The sequence below is a fragment of the Mustela erminea genome, chromosome 8, assembly GCF_009829155.1.
Source record: "Mustela erminea isolate mMusErm1 chromosome 8, mMusErm1.Pri, whole genome shotgun sequence".
Lineage (NCBI taxonomy): Eukaryota > Metazoa > Chordata > Mammalia > Carnivora > Mustelidae > Mustela > Mustela erminea.
In genome coordinates this window covers 62,162,068-62,179,624 of record NC_045621.1, presented here as the reverse complement: position 1 = coordinate 62,179,624, position 17,557 = coordinate 62,162,068, and the positions used below count along the sequence as shown (strand labels likewise).

At 36.9% G+C, this 17,557-nt stretch overlaps 1 protein-coding gene and 1 pseudogene across 9 annotated transcripts in view; both read left to right on the top strand.

Annotated features, from left to right (window-relative positions):
* The window catches only part of LOC116597709 (sodium channel protein type 1 subunit alpha), a 140,334-nt gene that overhangs the window by 86,171 nt on the left and 36,606 nt on the right, over window positions 1-17,557 (top strand). For all 9 annotated transcript variants that reach the window (XM_032355802.1, XM_032355801.1, XM_032355804.1 and 6 more), the window contains 4 exons: window positions 916-1,154; window positions 2,490-2,663; window positions 3,632-3,988; window positions 5,196-5,678. In XM_032355802.1, coding sequence (XP_032211693.1) covers window positions 916-1,154; window positions 2,490-2,663; window positions 3,632-3,988; window positions 5,196-5,678 — 1,253 coding nt within the window. The remainder of the gene's footprint in view (window positions 1-915; window positions 1,155-2,489; window positions 2,664-3,631; window positions 3,989-5,195; window positions 5,679-17,557) is intronic.
* On the top strand, window positions 1,205-1,333 carry LOC116597940 (annotated as a pseudogene).

The window sequence follows — 17,557 nt, the reverse complement described above, 5'->3', positions numbered from 1 at the left end:
AGTTAGTATTTGTTATAGTATACTCATATAGTCTAGGAGCTTTTTTAAAAAGATTACTTAAGCACAATGATATTGGAAATCTAAAGATTGTTTTCCTATGTGTGACAATTCCTTGGAAATGCAGAATAAAGGATTTCTGTTAGGTTTGCTAATCTCATTAGTCATAGTGACCCTCTCTTCTGTTCCTTTTAGCTTAGAACTTCAACATCATTCTAAATACTCTCAAGATTGGAGGGAAGAAGTGGGTCGTTTCACAGAAGAAAACAAAAAATTTTTAAAGATTTTATTTATTTGTTTGACAGAGAGAGAGAGTGAGAGATAGCAAGAGAGGGAACTTAAGCATAGGGAGTGGGAGAGGGAGAAGCAGGCTTCCCGCTGAGCAAGGAGTCTGATGTGGGGCTCGATCCCAGGACCCTGGGATCATGACCTTAGCTGAAGGCAGATCCTTAATGGATTGAGCCACCCAGGTGCCCCAAGAAAACAAATTTAAAGATGATTCTTGACTCATATTCATTCCTACCTTATCTCTTGTTGCTTTAGGTTGACAGTTTAGACAGATATTAACATAAGATTACACACAGTATCTACATTTCTGCATCCTGTGTTCCTATTGAAACTTCATTTAAAAGACCATTCACTTCAGGCCAAGTGCTGAGCTATATTGTCAATGCATATGAGAAAAATACTATTCTGTGCTATCTCTGCTCTATGTGTATGTTAACAAAATACCTTCAGGTGTCTAAAGAATAAATTCTATAGTTTTTTTTTTTTTTAAGTACAAAAGAGATTGATTCTTTAGCAAATAAAAATGTGTTGACTACTGAAAAACAAGTCTAGTGCATCTGAGATAAATACATGTGTGTATGAAAATATATCTTTTGGTGGTTCTTTTTTTTTTTTTTTTTTTTAATTTAGAACTTGAAGAATCCAGACAGAAATGCCCACCCTGTTGGTATAAATTTTCCAACATATTCTTAATCTGGGACTGTTCACCATATTGGTTAAAAGTGAAACATATTGTCAACCTGGTTGTGATGGACCCGTTTGTTGACCTGGCCATCACCATCTGCATTGTCTTAAATACTCTTTTCATGGCCATGGAGCACTATCCAATGACAGAACATTTCAATAATGTGCTTACAGTAGGAAACTTGGTAAGCATATTGGAAGGTAAATGTGTTCAATCTTTGAATTTTTCTGTTTGAGCTTTGCGCAGTGGCAGTATCATAGCCAATGAGGTTTATCCAAGGCGCGATTATTGCTAATTGAATTTTCTGTTTCAGAAACTGTTTCCATTTAATAATAGCTTAAAGCACTCTTTCTACCACCTGGTTCCCAAAAGACAAGAATTATATCTAGCTGGCTACACCCTACTTTTTTGCCCACCATAATGGCCCTTTATGTCAAAGCATAAACTGAGAAAGACAGCAATAGGCATAGGCCTAGAATACTACTGGAAAAGTCAATATTGATATTTATAATTTTTTCAAGATGCAGAAGCAATTTAAGGACACGCTTTTTGAAATGATATTAGCGCAGCTATTCCCTAGCTGATGAAGGCTTAAAAAGGGGAGGGGATAAGATCTTTTTATTTTGCTTAATCATCATCATTATAAGCAAAAATATAAGAACTCAAAAACGTGTTCAGCTTTTCCACTTCCAAGATCTAAGTAGGATATGTGTTGTTTTATCCATCTCTTCTATATAAAGACCATCAAATATTGAAAACTTGCAGTCCATTTTGTGTTTTATTTGATTAGTGAGGCCATTTTTGGTAAAGACTGTCACCTAAATCCTCCTCTTCTGTGCTTAAAAAACATGAATTATTAAAGTGTTTGTCAGTTGACTCAATTTAGGAATACTAGCTTTTATTTGCTGAAAGAAAGAGGACTTTAAAGGAATGTATGGATTTTTCATAGTATTTGTTTTGAGGCTTAAGGTTTTTGATGGTAAAAGGCAAGACATGTAAAGCATCCTGCATTGTAGTATTTACAGTTTTAAAGCTTTGATATTTATACCATGGAAGTAAATTGACTTTTTTCACATGCTTAACAAATTGATAATAGTAACACACATATTATAGTAATAGATATATGTGTATAATAATGATCAGATTTGAGGAAGATGGGAATTTGCTTATAGATAAAATGTTCAGAGGCAAGATGTTGTGAGTACCTGTGCTGCATAAAGTCTGGAGGGACAGGCAGTTTGATGTGATGGAAGTTAAAAATAGATTGGGGCTCAAATCCTAGTTTTGCCATTTTCTAGTTGTATGATACCAGGCGAGTCACTGGTAAAGTAATGTTTGCATTACCTGCACTAGTGACTCTATAAACTTCTGTGGCAATAAAATGAAATAAAGTAAATGGGAGCTCTTTTATAAACTATAAATTACTACAGAAATGCATCTAGTAACAGATCATTGTGGGGAAATTAGCATAAACATTTTGTTCTATGATGGAATTAAAGTAATTTTGTTTTGATCTTAGGTTTTCACTGGGATCTTTACAGCAGAAATGTTTCTGAAAATTATTGCCATGGACCCTTACTATTATTTCCAAGAAGGCTGGAATATCTTTGATGGTTTTATTGTGACGCTTAGCCTGGTAGAACTTGGCCTTGCCAATGTGGAAGGATTATCCGTTCTCCGTTCATTCCGACTGGTAAAAAAACAAACAAACAAAAACCCCAGCAACAGAAACAAAACCTGTCCAACAAGCAGGGCTCTTATTTACTACTCTCATGGGTTTTACTACACAACTATTTACATTTTAAACTTTTGTGTAACATTTGCATCATCAAAACTATCCCTGAATGAAAAAAAAAATTATCTCTACTTATTTAGAAAAAAACTTTATTTAAAAAAATAAGTTTAATATCTAATAAGTTGCCATTGTTACTAACTATTGTTTCTAGAGATGACTACAGTTAATATTTCTGGATTGAAGAAAATATTTTTAATAAAAATATATCACATTTTAATAGTAACTTAAAAATATAAACAGTCCTTTGTATGGTAAATGGTGATCAGAGCCAAGGTGGGCATGCAGAAAATTCCTTATTGGACCTCTGGAAAATATGCTCCTTGCCTAAATCAGAGGAGAAAAATATGTAGGATTACTTACCATGACCACTGATTTAAATATATGTCTTTGCAAATCAGGGAAATAACTATAGGTGTGAGAAATCTCCAAAATTTTCAATACAGGCGTCTAGCTATCTCAATGGTCCAAAGGAGTATTAATGAATAATAAACACTTGTCTCTTCCTATAGCAGGGGCTCTGTATGATGTCACTTTGCATGCTATTTACAAACAAGTAACTTTTCAACAGAGATTATTGTGATTCGGACGCTAATATTAGTGTCAGGTCTGGCATGCCTTAGAACCACATTCGCAAAACAAATGAAGGACAGTTGGACCCCAAGTAATCTCAAAAAATTCACACTTAGGGAAAACAATCTACCTGGTTAAAATATGGAAGAATGAGATTCTTCCTAGGGGGTCCAAAAATTAGCCATGAGCCTGAGTGGGTTCAAGGGCAGGACAGATATTGTAAGAGATTCAATATTAATCATGATCAATATATGAAAAGATCATAATAATATATATATATATTTTTTATTTTCCAGCTCCGAGTTTTCAAGTTGGCAAAATCTTGGCCAACATTAAATATGCTAATAAAGATCATCGGCAATTCAGTGGGGGCTCTGGGTAACCTCACCTTGGTGTTGGCCATCATCGTCTTCATTTTTGCCGTGGTCGGCATGCAGCTGTTTGGTAAAAGCTACAAAGATTGTGTCTGTAAGATCTCTACCAGCTGTGAGCTCCCACGCTGGCACATGAATGACTTCTTCCACTCCTTCCTGATTGTGTTCCGTGTGCTGTGTGGAGAGTGGATAGAAACCATGTGGGACTGTATGGAGGTCGCTGGTCAAGCCATGTGCCTTACTGTCTTCATGATGGTCATGGTGATTGGAAATTTGGTGGTGTGTACCCATTTACGATATGTAATTCAGAAATAGATGAAAAGTATAACAGAATGGTGACCATTTTGTCCAAAACAAAAACTATGATTAATAATTTATGAAGTGTCTAGCTTTACATATGCATAGGGTCTCACACAGCGATATAGTAGTGACCCTACAGTTTTTATATTCAAATCAACCTTGTCAGTCATTTCATCACATTTAGTGATGCATTTTAATAGAGAATTAAAGACAGGCCTAGAAGGTTATGCTGGGAATATTTTACAAATGCAGAGAAAAGGGAGGGAGAACTGAAAAACTTTTTAAAGAAAGCTTCATCTTACTTGTCAGTATAGGACTGAAGGGTGGTGTCTTTTAAGTGTTCATAGTGATTTTTCCATTTCCCTGCTTCTTCATGGCATATAGCGTTCAATCACTCTAGGTCATATGGCAGGTGTGTTAGCCAACTTATATTAATCAATTCTCTAATGGTTCTCAGTCAAATAAGGGTGGGTTAATGATGCCTGAGATTACCCAAATGGAGTAACTGATCAATTCTTCTCTCCCTTAAGTCTAAAACATGAAGTACTATTTACAGTATAGAAAAAATTTAGTACCTTCCAAAAGATACATATATTAAGTGTCAGTCTTATGGAAATATTAGAGATTATTTATAAACAGTTCTCCTAATTAATCAATAGTGGAGTATAAGAGATATAATAGGTTAAGAAAATAAGTGTTAATGCCTATGTTAAGATACCGATTCTTGTTCTGGATCACAATGATTTGTTTTAATTAATATCTAACTCAACATCTCTGTTTATCAAAAGAGAAACAATAGAATATATTTAAGTGCATAATGGCAAACATCAATGATTTTTAAGGTTAGAACTTTTATACGGTACATATTTCAATATGTTTTCTTATAATCATACACTTTTAAACATAGCAAAACCTTAGATGAACTCATTCGACTCCTTCATTCTGTAAGTGGGAGAATCTGAGACCCACAGAAATCATGTCTTTGCCCAAGGTTGTCGAGTGTAGTAGCTCCTGAGCCAGATCACAAATTCAGATTGCCCAGCTTCTAATCACTCTGCTCTGGTGTTTCTTTCTTACCTAGCTGTTAGAACTTAGAGTTTCCTCTACACTTCAAGGAGTGAGTGATCTCAATCTGCTCTTCTTTACATTGGGGTAAGATTATAATCATATCTGTCCTATTTTTAAGGTCCTGAACCTCTTTCTGGCCTTGCTTCTGAGCTCATTTAGTGCAGACAATCTTGCAGCCACGGATGATGATAATGAAATGAACAATCTCCAAATAGCCGTGGACAGGATGCACAAGGGAGTAGCTTATGTGAAGAGAAAAATATACGAATTTATTCAACAATCCTTTGTTAGAAAACAGAAGATTTTAGATGAAATTAAACCACTTGATGATCTAAACAATAAAAAAGACAGTTGTATGTCCAATCATACAACAGAAATTGGGAAAGATCTTGACTATCTTAAAGATGTGAATGGAACCACAAGTGGAATAGGAACCGGCAGCAGTGTTGAAAAATACATTATTGATGAAAGTGATTACATGTCATTCATAAACAATCCCAGTCTTACTGTGACTGTACCAATTGCTGTAGGAGAGTCTGACTTTGAAAATTTAAACACAGAGGACTTCAGTAGTGAATCAGATCTGGAAGAAAGCAAAGAGGTAAGATTTTATAATGTGGGTAGACAGAAATTTATATGTATATACATGGATTATTACTTGCATATAAATATATACATGTTTTATCTTGTTGCATTTGGCTAAATCTGATTTGTGTAATGAGTCAGGGAGAGAAAGAGTGCAGAGATACAATGGTAGGCAGATCCTCATCTCATTTCACATGTCCACAGATAATGGATGCAGGGGGAAAAATGATAGCTCATTTCTGTAAAACATTCTATAATTTTTTCAGGATTTTAATTTGAGTATTAATCTCAGTTCAAATGTTTTCTGTTAAAGATTTGGGTTTTACAAAAGAACCAATGGCAGGGAATTTTTTAAAAAATGATTTTTATTTTTATAAAATTTGTTTCAAAGTACTGTTAAAATAAAGTTGGTAGTATTTTTCTAGTCCAATTTTTTTTTGTCTTGAATCTTCAGATTTACATTTACTATTCGATGAAGACTAATAGCTACCGCATGCTCTGTTGAATTAAAAAAAGAAACCTTTAAAAAAAGAAACTTTTATGACAAAGACCATCCATAAAAAATACTTTGTCTATAAAAATTTTACATGATTTATACTGTTTTTCAGGGCTCACAGAAAAAAAACTGATCTTTTTATTAAAAAGTAACTATCCACTGAACCACTGGAGGCAGTCCTATTTCTTCATATTCTGTGTCATTTTATATCTTGGACTATCATTACATTAATTGAAAATTTAAGTATTGGGGGCTGTAGAAACTTTAGAGAAAATGTGAGGCAGTATTTCTCAAATAATGAGTCATGATCCAGTAGGAGTTGATAAACCCATTTATTATACCAGTATTTTCTTTAATTGTAATTAAACAGAATAGATAATACCAGAACTCATGGCGTGATGTAGGGAATACTGATGAATGAAGCTGGGGCTGCCGGTGCCAAACTCAGAGTCTCCCTTTTCTAATTAGAGTGCAAGCACTGGGTCCTTGGGGGGGGGGGGTGGGCGGGGAGGTGCCTGAAGTGCAGAGTTCTTAAATGTGAGAAACAATGTTTCAGCTCTTTGGAACTAGTGATCATGAAAACTTCTGCACCCCAGGCAGAATGGATGGCTTCTTTTTTGGTTCCCAGAGACAGAGAGCAGAGCATAGGTAATAAACAACTCATGCTCTAGGCTCATACATCTCACAAAGTATGGTGACATTTTGTTCTAACTACTGATATGCATGCATGTCTCTCCTTTTACATTGTGACACAATTGAGTATGTTTGCTACAAAGCAGGCACTCAGATTAGACTTTTCCATCCCATTTAACTGTTTAATAGAACCATTTTAAAGGATTCTCATTATCATACTTGCTCTGATGAGAGCACATTTGAAAAAATAGTTTTATTTCCCATGATCCAAACTCCATTATTCTCCTAATTCAACCTAATACTGTGTTAGCTCTTATTGTTGTTTTTCCTTTTTCTTTTTTCTTTCTTTTTTTTTTTTTAAGATTTTATTTATTTATTTGACAGAGAGAGATCACAGTAGACAGAGAGACAGGCAGAGAGAGAGAGAGAGAGGGAAGCAGGCTCCCTGATGAGCAGAGAGCCTGACGCGGGACTCGATCCCAGGACCCTGAGATCATGACCTGAGCCGAAGGCAGCGGCTTAATCCACTGAGCCACCCAGGCGCCCCTCCTTTTTCTTTTAATAATCTTTTTAATTTTTTAATAAACATATAATATATTATTAGCCCCAGGGGTACAGTCTGAATCGCCAGGTTTACACTTCACAATAGTCACCATAGCACATACCCTCCCCAATGTCCATAACCCAACCACCCTCTCAATACCTCCCCTCCCGCCGGCAACCCTCAGTTTTTTTTGTGAGATTAAGAGTCTCTTATGGTTTTTCTCCCTCCCGATCCCATCTTGTTTCCTTTTATTCCTTTTCTACCTCCCAAACATGCGCCCCCCCCACGCTACATCTCCTCTTCCTTATATCAGGGAGATCATATGATAGTTGTCTTTCTCCGACTGACTTATTTCGCTAAGCATAATACCCTCTAGTTCCATCCACGTCGTCGCAAATGGCAAGATTTCATTTCTTTTGATGGCTGCATAGTATTCCATTGTGTATAATACCACATCTTCTTTATCCATTCATCTGTTGATGGACATCCAGGTTCTTTCCATACTTTGGCTATTGTGGACATTGCTGCTATAAACATGCGGGTGCATGTGCCCCTTCAGATCACTATGTTTGTATCCTTAGGGTAAATACCCAGTAGTGCAATTGCTGGGTCATAGGGTAGCTCTATTTTCAACATTTTGAGGAACCTCAGTGCTGTTTTCCAGAGTGGTTGCACAGCTTGCATTCCCACCAACAGTGTAGGAGGGTTCCCCTTTCTCCACATCCTCGCCAGCATCTGTCATTTCCTGACTTGTTAATTTTAGCCATTCTGACTGGTGTGAGGTGGTATCTCATTGTGGTTTTGACTTGTATTTCCCTGATGCTGAGTGATGTGGAGCACTTTTTCATGTGTCTTTTGGCCATCTGGATGTCTTCTTTGCAGAGATGTCTGTTCATGTCCTCTGCCCATTTCTTGATTGGATTATTTGTTCTTTGGGTGTTGAGTTTGCTAAGCTCTTTATAGATTTTGGACACTAGACCTTTATCTGATATGTCATTTGCAAATAACTTCTCCCATTCTGTCATTTGTCTTTTGGTTTTGTTAACTGTTTCCTTTGCTGTGCAAAAGCTTTTGATCTTGATGAAATCCCAATAGTTCATTTTTGCCCTTACTTCCCTTGCCTTTGGCAATGTTCCTAGGAAGAAGTTGCTGTGGCTGAGGTCAAAGAAGTTGCTGCCTATGTTCTCCTCAAGGATTTTGATGGATTCCTTTCTCACATTGAGGTCCTTCATCCATTCTGAGTCTATTTTCGTGTGTGGTGTAAGGAAATGGTCCAATTTCATTTTTCTGCATGTGGCTGTCCAATTTTCCCAACACCATTTATTGAAGAGGCTGTCTTTTGTCCATTGGACATTTTTCCTGCTTTGTCGAAGACTAGTTGACCATAGGTTTGAAGGTCTATTTCTGGACTCTGTTCTGTTCCATTGATCTATGTGTCTGTTTTTGTGCCAGTACTATACTGTCTTGATGATGACAGCTTTGTAACAGAGCTTGAAGTCTGGAATTGGGATGGCTACCAACTTTGGCTTTCTTTTTCAATATTCCTCTGACTATTTGAGGTCTTTTCTGGTTCCATGTAATTTTAGGGTTATTTGTTCCATTTCTTTGAAAAAAATGGTGGGATTTTGATAGGGATTGCATTAAATGTATGGATTGCTTTAGGTAGCATAGACATTTTCACAATATTTGTTCTTCCAATCCATGAGCATGGAACATTTTTCCATTTCTTTGTGTCTTCCTCAATTTCTTTCATGAGTACTTTGTAGTTTTCTGAGTATAGATTCTTTGCCTCTTTGGTTAGGTTTATTCCTAGGTATCTTATGATTTGGGGTACAATTGTAAATGGGATTGACTCCTTAATTTCTCTCTCTTCTGTCTTGTTGTTGGTGTAGAGAAATGCAACTGATTTCTGTGCATTGATTTTATATCCTGACACTTTACTGAATTCCTGTACAAGTTCTAGCACTTTTGGAGTGGAGTCTTTTGGTTTTTCCACATATAGTATCATATCATCTGCCAAGAGTGATAGTTTGACTTCTTTGCTGATTTGGATGTCTTTAATTTCTTTTTGTTGTCTGATTGCTGAGGCTAGGACTGCTAGTACTATGTTGAATAGCAGTGGTGATAACGGACATCCCTGCCGTGTTCCTGACCTTAGCAGAAAAGCTCTCAGTTTTTCTCCATTGAGAATGATATTTGCCGTGGGTTTTTCATAGATGGCTGTGATAATATTGAGGTATGTGCCCCCTTTCCCTACACTTTGAAGAGTTTTGATCAGGAAGGGATGCTGTACTTTGTCAAATGCTTTTTCAGCATCTATTGAGAGTATCATGTGGTTCTTGTTCTTTCTTTTATTAATTATTAATGTATTGTATCAATTAATTGATTTGCAGATGTTGAACCAACCTTGCAGCCCTGGAATAAATCCCACTTGGTCGTGGTGAATAATCCTTTTAATGTAGTGTTGGATCCTATTGGTTAGTATTTTGGTTAGAATTTTTGCATCTGTGTTCATCAAGGCTATTGGTCTGTAATTCTCTTTTTTATGAGATCCTTGTCTGGTTCTGGGATCAAGGTGATGCTGGCCTCATCAAATGAGTTTGGAAGTTTTCCTTCCATTTCTATTTTTTGGAACAGTTTCAGGAGAATAGGAATTAATTCTCCTTTAAATGTTTGGTAGGATTCCCCCGGGAAGCCATCTTGCCCTGGGCTCTTATTTGTTTGGAGATTTTTGATGACTGCTTCAGTCTCCTTACTGGTTATGGGTCTATTCAGGTTTTCTATTTCTTCCTGGTTCAGTTGTGGTAGTTTATGTGTCTCTAGAAATATATCCATTTCTTCCAGATTGTCGAATTTGTTGGCGTACAGTTGCTCATAGTATGTTCTTATAATTGTTTGTATTTCTTTAGTGTTGGTGATCTCTTCTCTTTCATTCATGATTTTATTTATTTGGGTCTTTTCTCTTTTCTTTTTGGTAAGACTGGCCAGGGGTTTATCAATCTTACTAATTCTTTCAAAGAACCAGCTTCTAGTTTTGTTGATTTGTTCTATTGCGTTTGTTTGTTTGTTTGTTTGTTTTTTCTATTTCATTGATCTCTGCTCTGATCTTTATGATTTCTCCTCTCCTGCTGGGTTTAGGCTTTCTTTGTTGTTCTTTCTCCAGCTCCTTTAGGAGTAGGATTAGGTTGTGTACTTGAGACCTTTCTGGTTTCTTGAGAAAGGCTTGTACCGCTATATATTTTTCTCTCAGGACTGCCTTTGCTGTGTCCCACAGATTTTGACCATTGTGTTTTCATTATCATTTGTTTCCATGAATTTTTTCAATTCTTCTTTAATTTGAATTTTAATTCTTCTTTAATTATTTAGAAGGATGCTGTTTAGATTTCATGTGTTTGGGTTCTTTCCTAATTTCCTCTTGTGATTGAGTTCTAGCTTCAGAGCATTGTAGTCTGAAAATATGCAGGGAATGATCCCAATCTTTTGATATTGGTCGAGACCTGATTTATGGCCCAGGATGTGATCTATTCTGGAGAATGTTCCATGTGCACTAGAGAAGAATGTGCATTCTGTTGCTTTAGGATGGAATGTTCTGAACATAACTGTGATGACCATCTGGTCCAGTGTGTCATTTAAGGCCTTTATTTCCTTGTTGATCTTTTGCTTGAATCATCTGTCCATTTCAGTGAGGGGAGTGTTAAAGTCCCCTACTATTATTGTATTATTGTCGGTGTGTTTCTTTGATTTTGTTATTAATTGGCTTATATAGTTGGCTGTTCCTATGTTAGTGGCATAGATATTTAAAAATGTTAGAACTTCTTGTTGGACAGACCGTTTGAGTATGGTATAGTGTCCTTCCTCATCTCTTATTATAGTATTTGGCTTAAAGAACCCAAATACATGAAATCTAAACAGTATCCTTCTAAAGAATTAAAGAAGAATTAAAATTCATCTCTTATTATAGTATTTGGCTAATTGATCTGATATAAGGATTGCCACCCCAGCTTTCTTTTGATGTCCATTAGCATGGTAAATTGTTTTCTCCTCACTTTACATCTCCCCTCACTTTACATCTGGAGGTGTCTTTGGGTCTAAAATGAGTTTCTTGTAGACACATATTGATGGGTTTGGTTTCTTTTATCCATTCTGATACCCTGTGTCTTTTGATTGGGGCGTTTAGCCCATTAACATTCAGGGTAACTATTGAGAGATATGAATTTAGTGCCATTGAATTGCCTGTAAGGTGACTATTACTGTATATTGTCTCTGTTCCTTTCTGGTCTACTACTTTTAAGCTCTCTCTTTGCTTAGAGGACCCCTTTCAATATTTCCTGTGGAGTTGGCTTGGTGTTTGCAAATTCTTTCAGTTTTTGTTTGTCCTGGAAGCTTTTTATCTCTCCTTCTATTTTCAATGATAGCATAGCTGGATATAGTATTCTTGGCTGCATGTTTTTCTCATTTAGTGCTCTGAATATATCATGCCAGTTCTTTCTGGCCTGCCAGGTCTCTGTGGATAAGTCTGCTGCCAATCTAATATTTTTTACCATTTTGTGTTACAGACTTCTTGTCCCGGGCTGCTTTCAGGATTTTCTCTTTGTCGCTAAGACTTGTAAATTTTACTATTTTACTATTAGGTAAATTTTACTATTAGGTAAATTTTACTAATGTTGTTTCATCTTATGGTGTCACTTATCTCTCGAATTCTCCCCTCGTGGCCCAGTAGCTGTTTGTCCCTCTTTTGTTCAGCTTCTTTATTCTCTGTCATTTGGTCTTCTATATTGCTAATTCTTTCTTCTGCCTCATTTATCCTAGCAGTGAGAGCCTCCTCTTTTTATTTCACCTCATTAATAGCTTTTTAAATTTCAACTTGGTTAGACTTTAGTTCTTTTATTTCTCCCAAAAGGGCTTTTATATCTCCCAGAGGGTTTCTCTAATATCTTCCATGCCTTTTTCAAGCCCGGCTAGAACCTGGAGAATCGTCATTCTGAACACTAGATCTGACATATTACCAATGTCTGTATTGATTAGGTCCCTAGTCTTCGGTACTGCCTCTTGTTCATTTTTTTTGTGTGTGTGGGGAATTTTTCTGCCTTGTCATTTTGTTCAGATAAGAGTATATGAAGGAGCAACTAAAATACTAAAAGGGTGTCAATGACCCCAGGAAAATACCCTTTAACCAAATCAGAAGAGATCCCAAATCGTGGGGGGGGGGGGTGGATAAAAAGAGGTTCAGAAAAAAAAAAAAAAGAAACAATTAAAAAAAGAAAACGATAAAGAAAAAATATAAAAAAGAAAAAAATATATATATATATTAGATAAACTAGTTAAAAAGCATTAAAAAAGAAAAGGGTAAATGTTAAAAAAATATTTAGCAGAAGAGGAAAAAAATAGAAAAAGAAAAAATATTAAATTAACTGCAAGACTAAAGAATCATGGGGAGAAAGCCATGAGTTCCGTGCTTTGCTTTCTCCTCCTCTGGAATTCCGCTGCTCTCCTTGGTTGAACCTGCACTCCTTGGTTGGTGAACTTGGTCCTGGCTGGATTTCTTGTTGATCTTCTGGGGGAGGGGCCTGTTGTATGGATTCTCAAGTGTCTTTGCACTGCCCTTACCAGGGGCCAGGCTGAGTAATCAGCTCGGGTTTGCTTTCAGGAGCTTTTGTTCCCTGAATGAAAATGGCAGCCTCCCAGTCTCTGGCCCAGAGGATCTGAGACTCCTCAGTCCGCCCTTAGAGAATAGCGCCCAATTACTCCCATCTCCCTGGCCTCCTGCTGCGCTCCGAGCTCACCAAGCCTGCCACTGGTTCAAGGTAACCCCCAGCTGAGAGCTCACTCCTGGGCTCTGTCTCTGTAGCTGGCTTCCCCGTTCTAATACCTGCAAACTCTGCGACACTCAGACACCCTCCCTGCGGGACCTGGGGCCATGCTGACCCTGCGTGGGCCTCACCCCGGTTTAACCTCTGGAGCTATGTCCCTCTGCGGAATAGACTTTTAAAAGTCCTGAATTAGTGCTCCCTTGCTCTGCGGCTTGCCAGGTGCCCACCCCCTCCCCACCACGCTCTATCTTCCCGTAGCTTTGGATTCACTTCTCCGCCAGTCCTACCTTTCAGAAAGTGGTTGATTTTCTGTTTCTAGAATTTCTTCTCTTCAATCTCCCATTGGATTTGTAGGTGTTTGCAATCTTTAGATAAGCTATCTAGCTGATCTTCTGCTACCTGATGTAGTCTCAGCGTGCTACTTCTCCGCCATCCTGACTCCTATATATGCAGATTTTTGACTGCACAGGGGTCAGCAGCCTCCACACCTCCACATTGTTCAAGGGCCAACTGTATATATATTTAGATTTAGATAATTTTCAACTTTTAAATATGAATTTCCATGTTGGGACATACCTTATTGACTCACAGTGTTACCTGCCATGGGTTCTGCTAACCTGTTCCATTTGAATTTGTTAATGTTTCCATGCCTGGATTTCAATAATGAGCCTTATCTATAATGGATCATTATTGAAATTATATCAATGCCTTGGGTTAAAGTTATAAATGGTCATTGTTTCTTATCCATTATCTAAGCATTTGTTTTTAGACATGTAAACCCATAATTATAGTGTTATTCATAATAGATTATTCTCTGGAACCAGACACTGTGTTTTATGATTCCATTTTAGCCACATACCAAGTGGCCTTACCTGACTATCCAGTCCTCAAATCTCATCTCAAAAATGAGGATAAAATCACCTACTTCATACTTCCTGTGGAGTATAAAATGAGTCAATAAATGTGAAGTAGTTGTCATAGAAGCTGAAAAATTATAAATATTTAATAAATTGCCATTATTATTATTATTACTAGTAGCATTCCCAACACTCTGTTGGCCGGTGTTTTCTTGTAAGAATTACTAGTAACATATTCCACTGTTAGTCCTTTTGTGTTGTCTGCCTTCTGCCCTAGGTAATGAATTGCTTTACAGGTTTATCTGGAAAAGTGACAGATTTTGTATTTTCTGTTTCATTTTTAAACTGTCTCATTAAATTCTTGATACGGTAAACTCCTTGAAGAAGTTAGGAAACTTTATTTCTAAAGAGCATTCCAGTCAGAAAGAATAAATATACAGAAACCTAAAGACATGGCACAACAGGATATGTTTATAAACAGGATGTGTTTTAGGGATATAAAGTCACAGGAGATGAAGCTATAGGAGTATACAAGGAGCAGACTGCCTCAGTTTCCAGAAAACAAATAACAGACTGCAAATGAAGAGACATATAAAAGGGAGACCTATATTTGTTTTGCCTGCCCCATGAAGTGCACACTTATGCACCACAGTCCCCCATTCCAGGAAAAATCCTTGGGCTATCTTTCCATACTTGTCCCATGTTTGTCCCCAAATGCAGGAAAGGCATTGCATGGGTCAAATTCAACACTTATGTGACTCCCTGCAGACTACAACCCATTAAGTATATTCAAATAACCTAAGGAATTGTTTTTAAAACCTTATAGAGTTTCTTGACTCATGCAGTAGTAAGAATAATAGATCATTTAGAAATCAGGGTTTCCACTGAAAATTAATAATAAGGAATGGTGGCTTAGACAGATTCTGAAGAGCTTTAAAAACTGGGAAAAACTAGCAATATAAAATCGTATCTCCCCAATTAGAAAATAAGTTTCTTTGGTTAAAGATTATATTTTATATAATTTTAGTCTTCTGAGGCCAACTGCAGTGTTGGGCACAAATATGTGCTCAGTAGCTTTTTGGGTTTTGGTTGATTTCTTTGAAGAACTAGTCTAAAAGTCTGGTGGCCTTAACTCTAGTGGGCAAGTCACTAACTCTGTATTATTCCATTTCCTAATTTGTAAAAGGGGTTCAACTGTACTCTGGTGCTGGTAGGAGCATTATGAGGATTCAAAAGTTCTTTGGAAGTTCAAAGTGCTCAAAAACATAAGGTGTTAGCAGCACAATTACTACTATAATTCTGTCTGCATCAGTATTTTTAAATAAATTGAGTGGTTAAACTTACACCTTTTTGGAATAAAATAATATATTACTAAGCTAGTTAGGGGAAAAGTATACTTATTTTTGCAATGAGTGAGCCCCAAAATGAGTAAAAATGTTATCTGGATCTTTGTAATTCAGGTCATGCTAATACAGACATCATCTGTTGAGTTTGTTTAACCATAGGAAAACACTATTCGTAGGATTTTAGATGCATTTTCTTACTCAGTCTTCATACCAACAGAGAGATTATTCTATTTTTTGGATAAGGTCATTCAATGCAGCATTTAAGTAGCTTGCCACTTGCACAAATTGTAAGGACTGATCCTGGACTAGAAGAATTCAGGCAGTTGGCAACACAGTCTATGTTCTTGATTATTACACTAAATCTCCTTAACAGTGTCTGAAAAAATGTTTTCTTTGGTTTTACTTTAAAATTAATGATATTGTTTATTGAAGTACTAAGAAGAGGTATCCATGATAGAGCTGGTCTTAACTACCAAGACCTTTCCATTGGGCACAAGTTAATGGCATAGCCACAAGTGTCTGAGTCCTCTCCCTTGGTCCTGGATGGTCCTCTTCCTTCAGCACTGGCCTGAAGGGTAAACCAATCTGCTTCTGCATCCCATACTGACCTATGGAGATCTACTTCTAATTATAGAGCATTCATCCTCTTGAACTTTGATTGCTCCAAGTTGTGTTTTAGGAAGATGCACTTCTGAATTTAATGCTACCTGGAAGAATCTTCTAAATCATTTGGAAGCACTTCTGTAGTTGCATCGTTAGCTTATGAAGTCTTTGGAACAGGTGAAACACTAACCAGGTCTCACTCACTTTAAGGCCACAGTGAGAACAAAATGTTTAGAAGTGAAGATTTACTTCTAGACTCCTATTTTCCCTCTCAATTATAACATCTATGTTAAAATAATAGTTATTTGCTGCTTTATGAATATTCTTTTATTTAATACTTTTACCTTTACTGTATTTGGGATAAAGAACATATGACAATTCCCAACCAAAGCATATACTGCTCAGTAAACTAAATGTATACTACCACAGAAAGGTCTACGGAGAATGCCTTATGTGAACAATGCTCAGCTTTTAAATGTAGCTGAGAGGGATTAGTCCATTTCATTTACCAAAGTATAGCCTGCCTTCATCATGGAACCTAGCATAGAGTAGGTGCTCAGTAAATACCTGTTAAATAAAGAAATAAGAATAGGGAGTTTCTGGTTAATCTGGAGTCAAAATGGATATGTATGAAGATTTTTGCAAATATCCCAACTCATGAACACCATGATAACATAATTTTCCCCACTGAAAAACATCGTATAACGTATCTAGGGATGTTAAAAGTCTCTGGGAGATAGATGTGTATGCCCCCAACTGTTCTTTCTGTACGGTCTCTTAAAAAATCCTCATGGTCTCTGATGCAGCAACTATTGCCTCCACCCTGTGTTACACTTTCTCCTTCAGAAGCCCTTCCCACAAACTCACATAAAAGGAGAAGACTCCCATCCTAAAATAAAATAAAATCATGTATATTTTAAATGTTCCTTTGATCTCATCTCTTCCTTGAGTTTCTGTCCTTGAATTCATTGCCAATCTTTAAAAGATAGATTAGATTATACTCACTGCCTTCCCATTTTCCACTGCTCAGTCACCTTCAAATATCTCCTTTCTGGTTTCTTCCCCTACCTTTCTCTTTTCAAATATCATTGATGTTCTCTTATTTGCCAAGTTCAGTGACCCTATCTCACTTGATTATCTGCAATATTTCCTAATTCTTTAAGCTCTGTCATTCCCCGGCCTCCAAAAATCCAGGCTACTTTCCTCCCAACCATACAAGCTCACAAGTAGCTTATGAGAAGCTTGGATTCATTCTCAACCTCTCTAATAGGAAGGCCCTCGTCAAATTTACTGCCAAATCCTGTGGGTTTTATCTCCTAAATCCATCTCCAATCTTGACCTCCCACTTCCTGTCATATTATTTCATCTGTATCACTAGAATTACCCTCTGAAACGCATTTCCATGGGAGGAAAAAAGGCAATCTTAAATATATCATGAGCAATTGGACAGCCTTGATCAGATTCATTTCATCAGTCTAATTCCCCATGACTCAGCTCAGTTCTAGTCACACTGCTCCATGAAATTTCTGTCCTTGGACTCCCAACGTTTCTTGTTTGAAATTACCTTCTTCTTCTTGCCATTCTCTGCAAAATCTAACAAAACAAA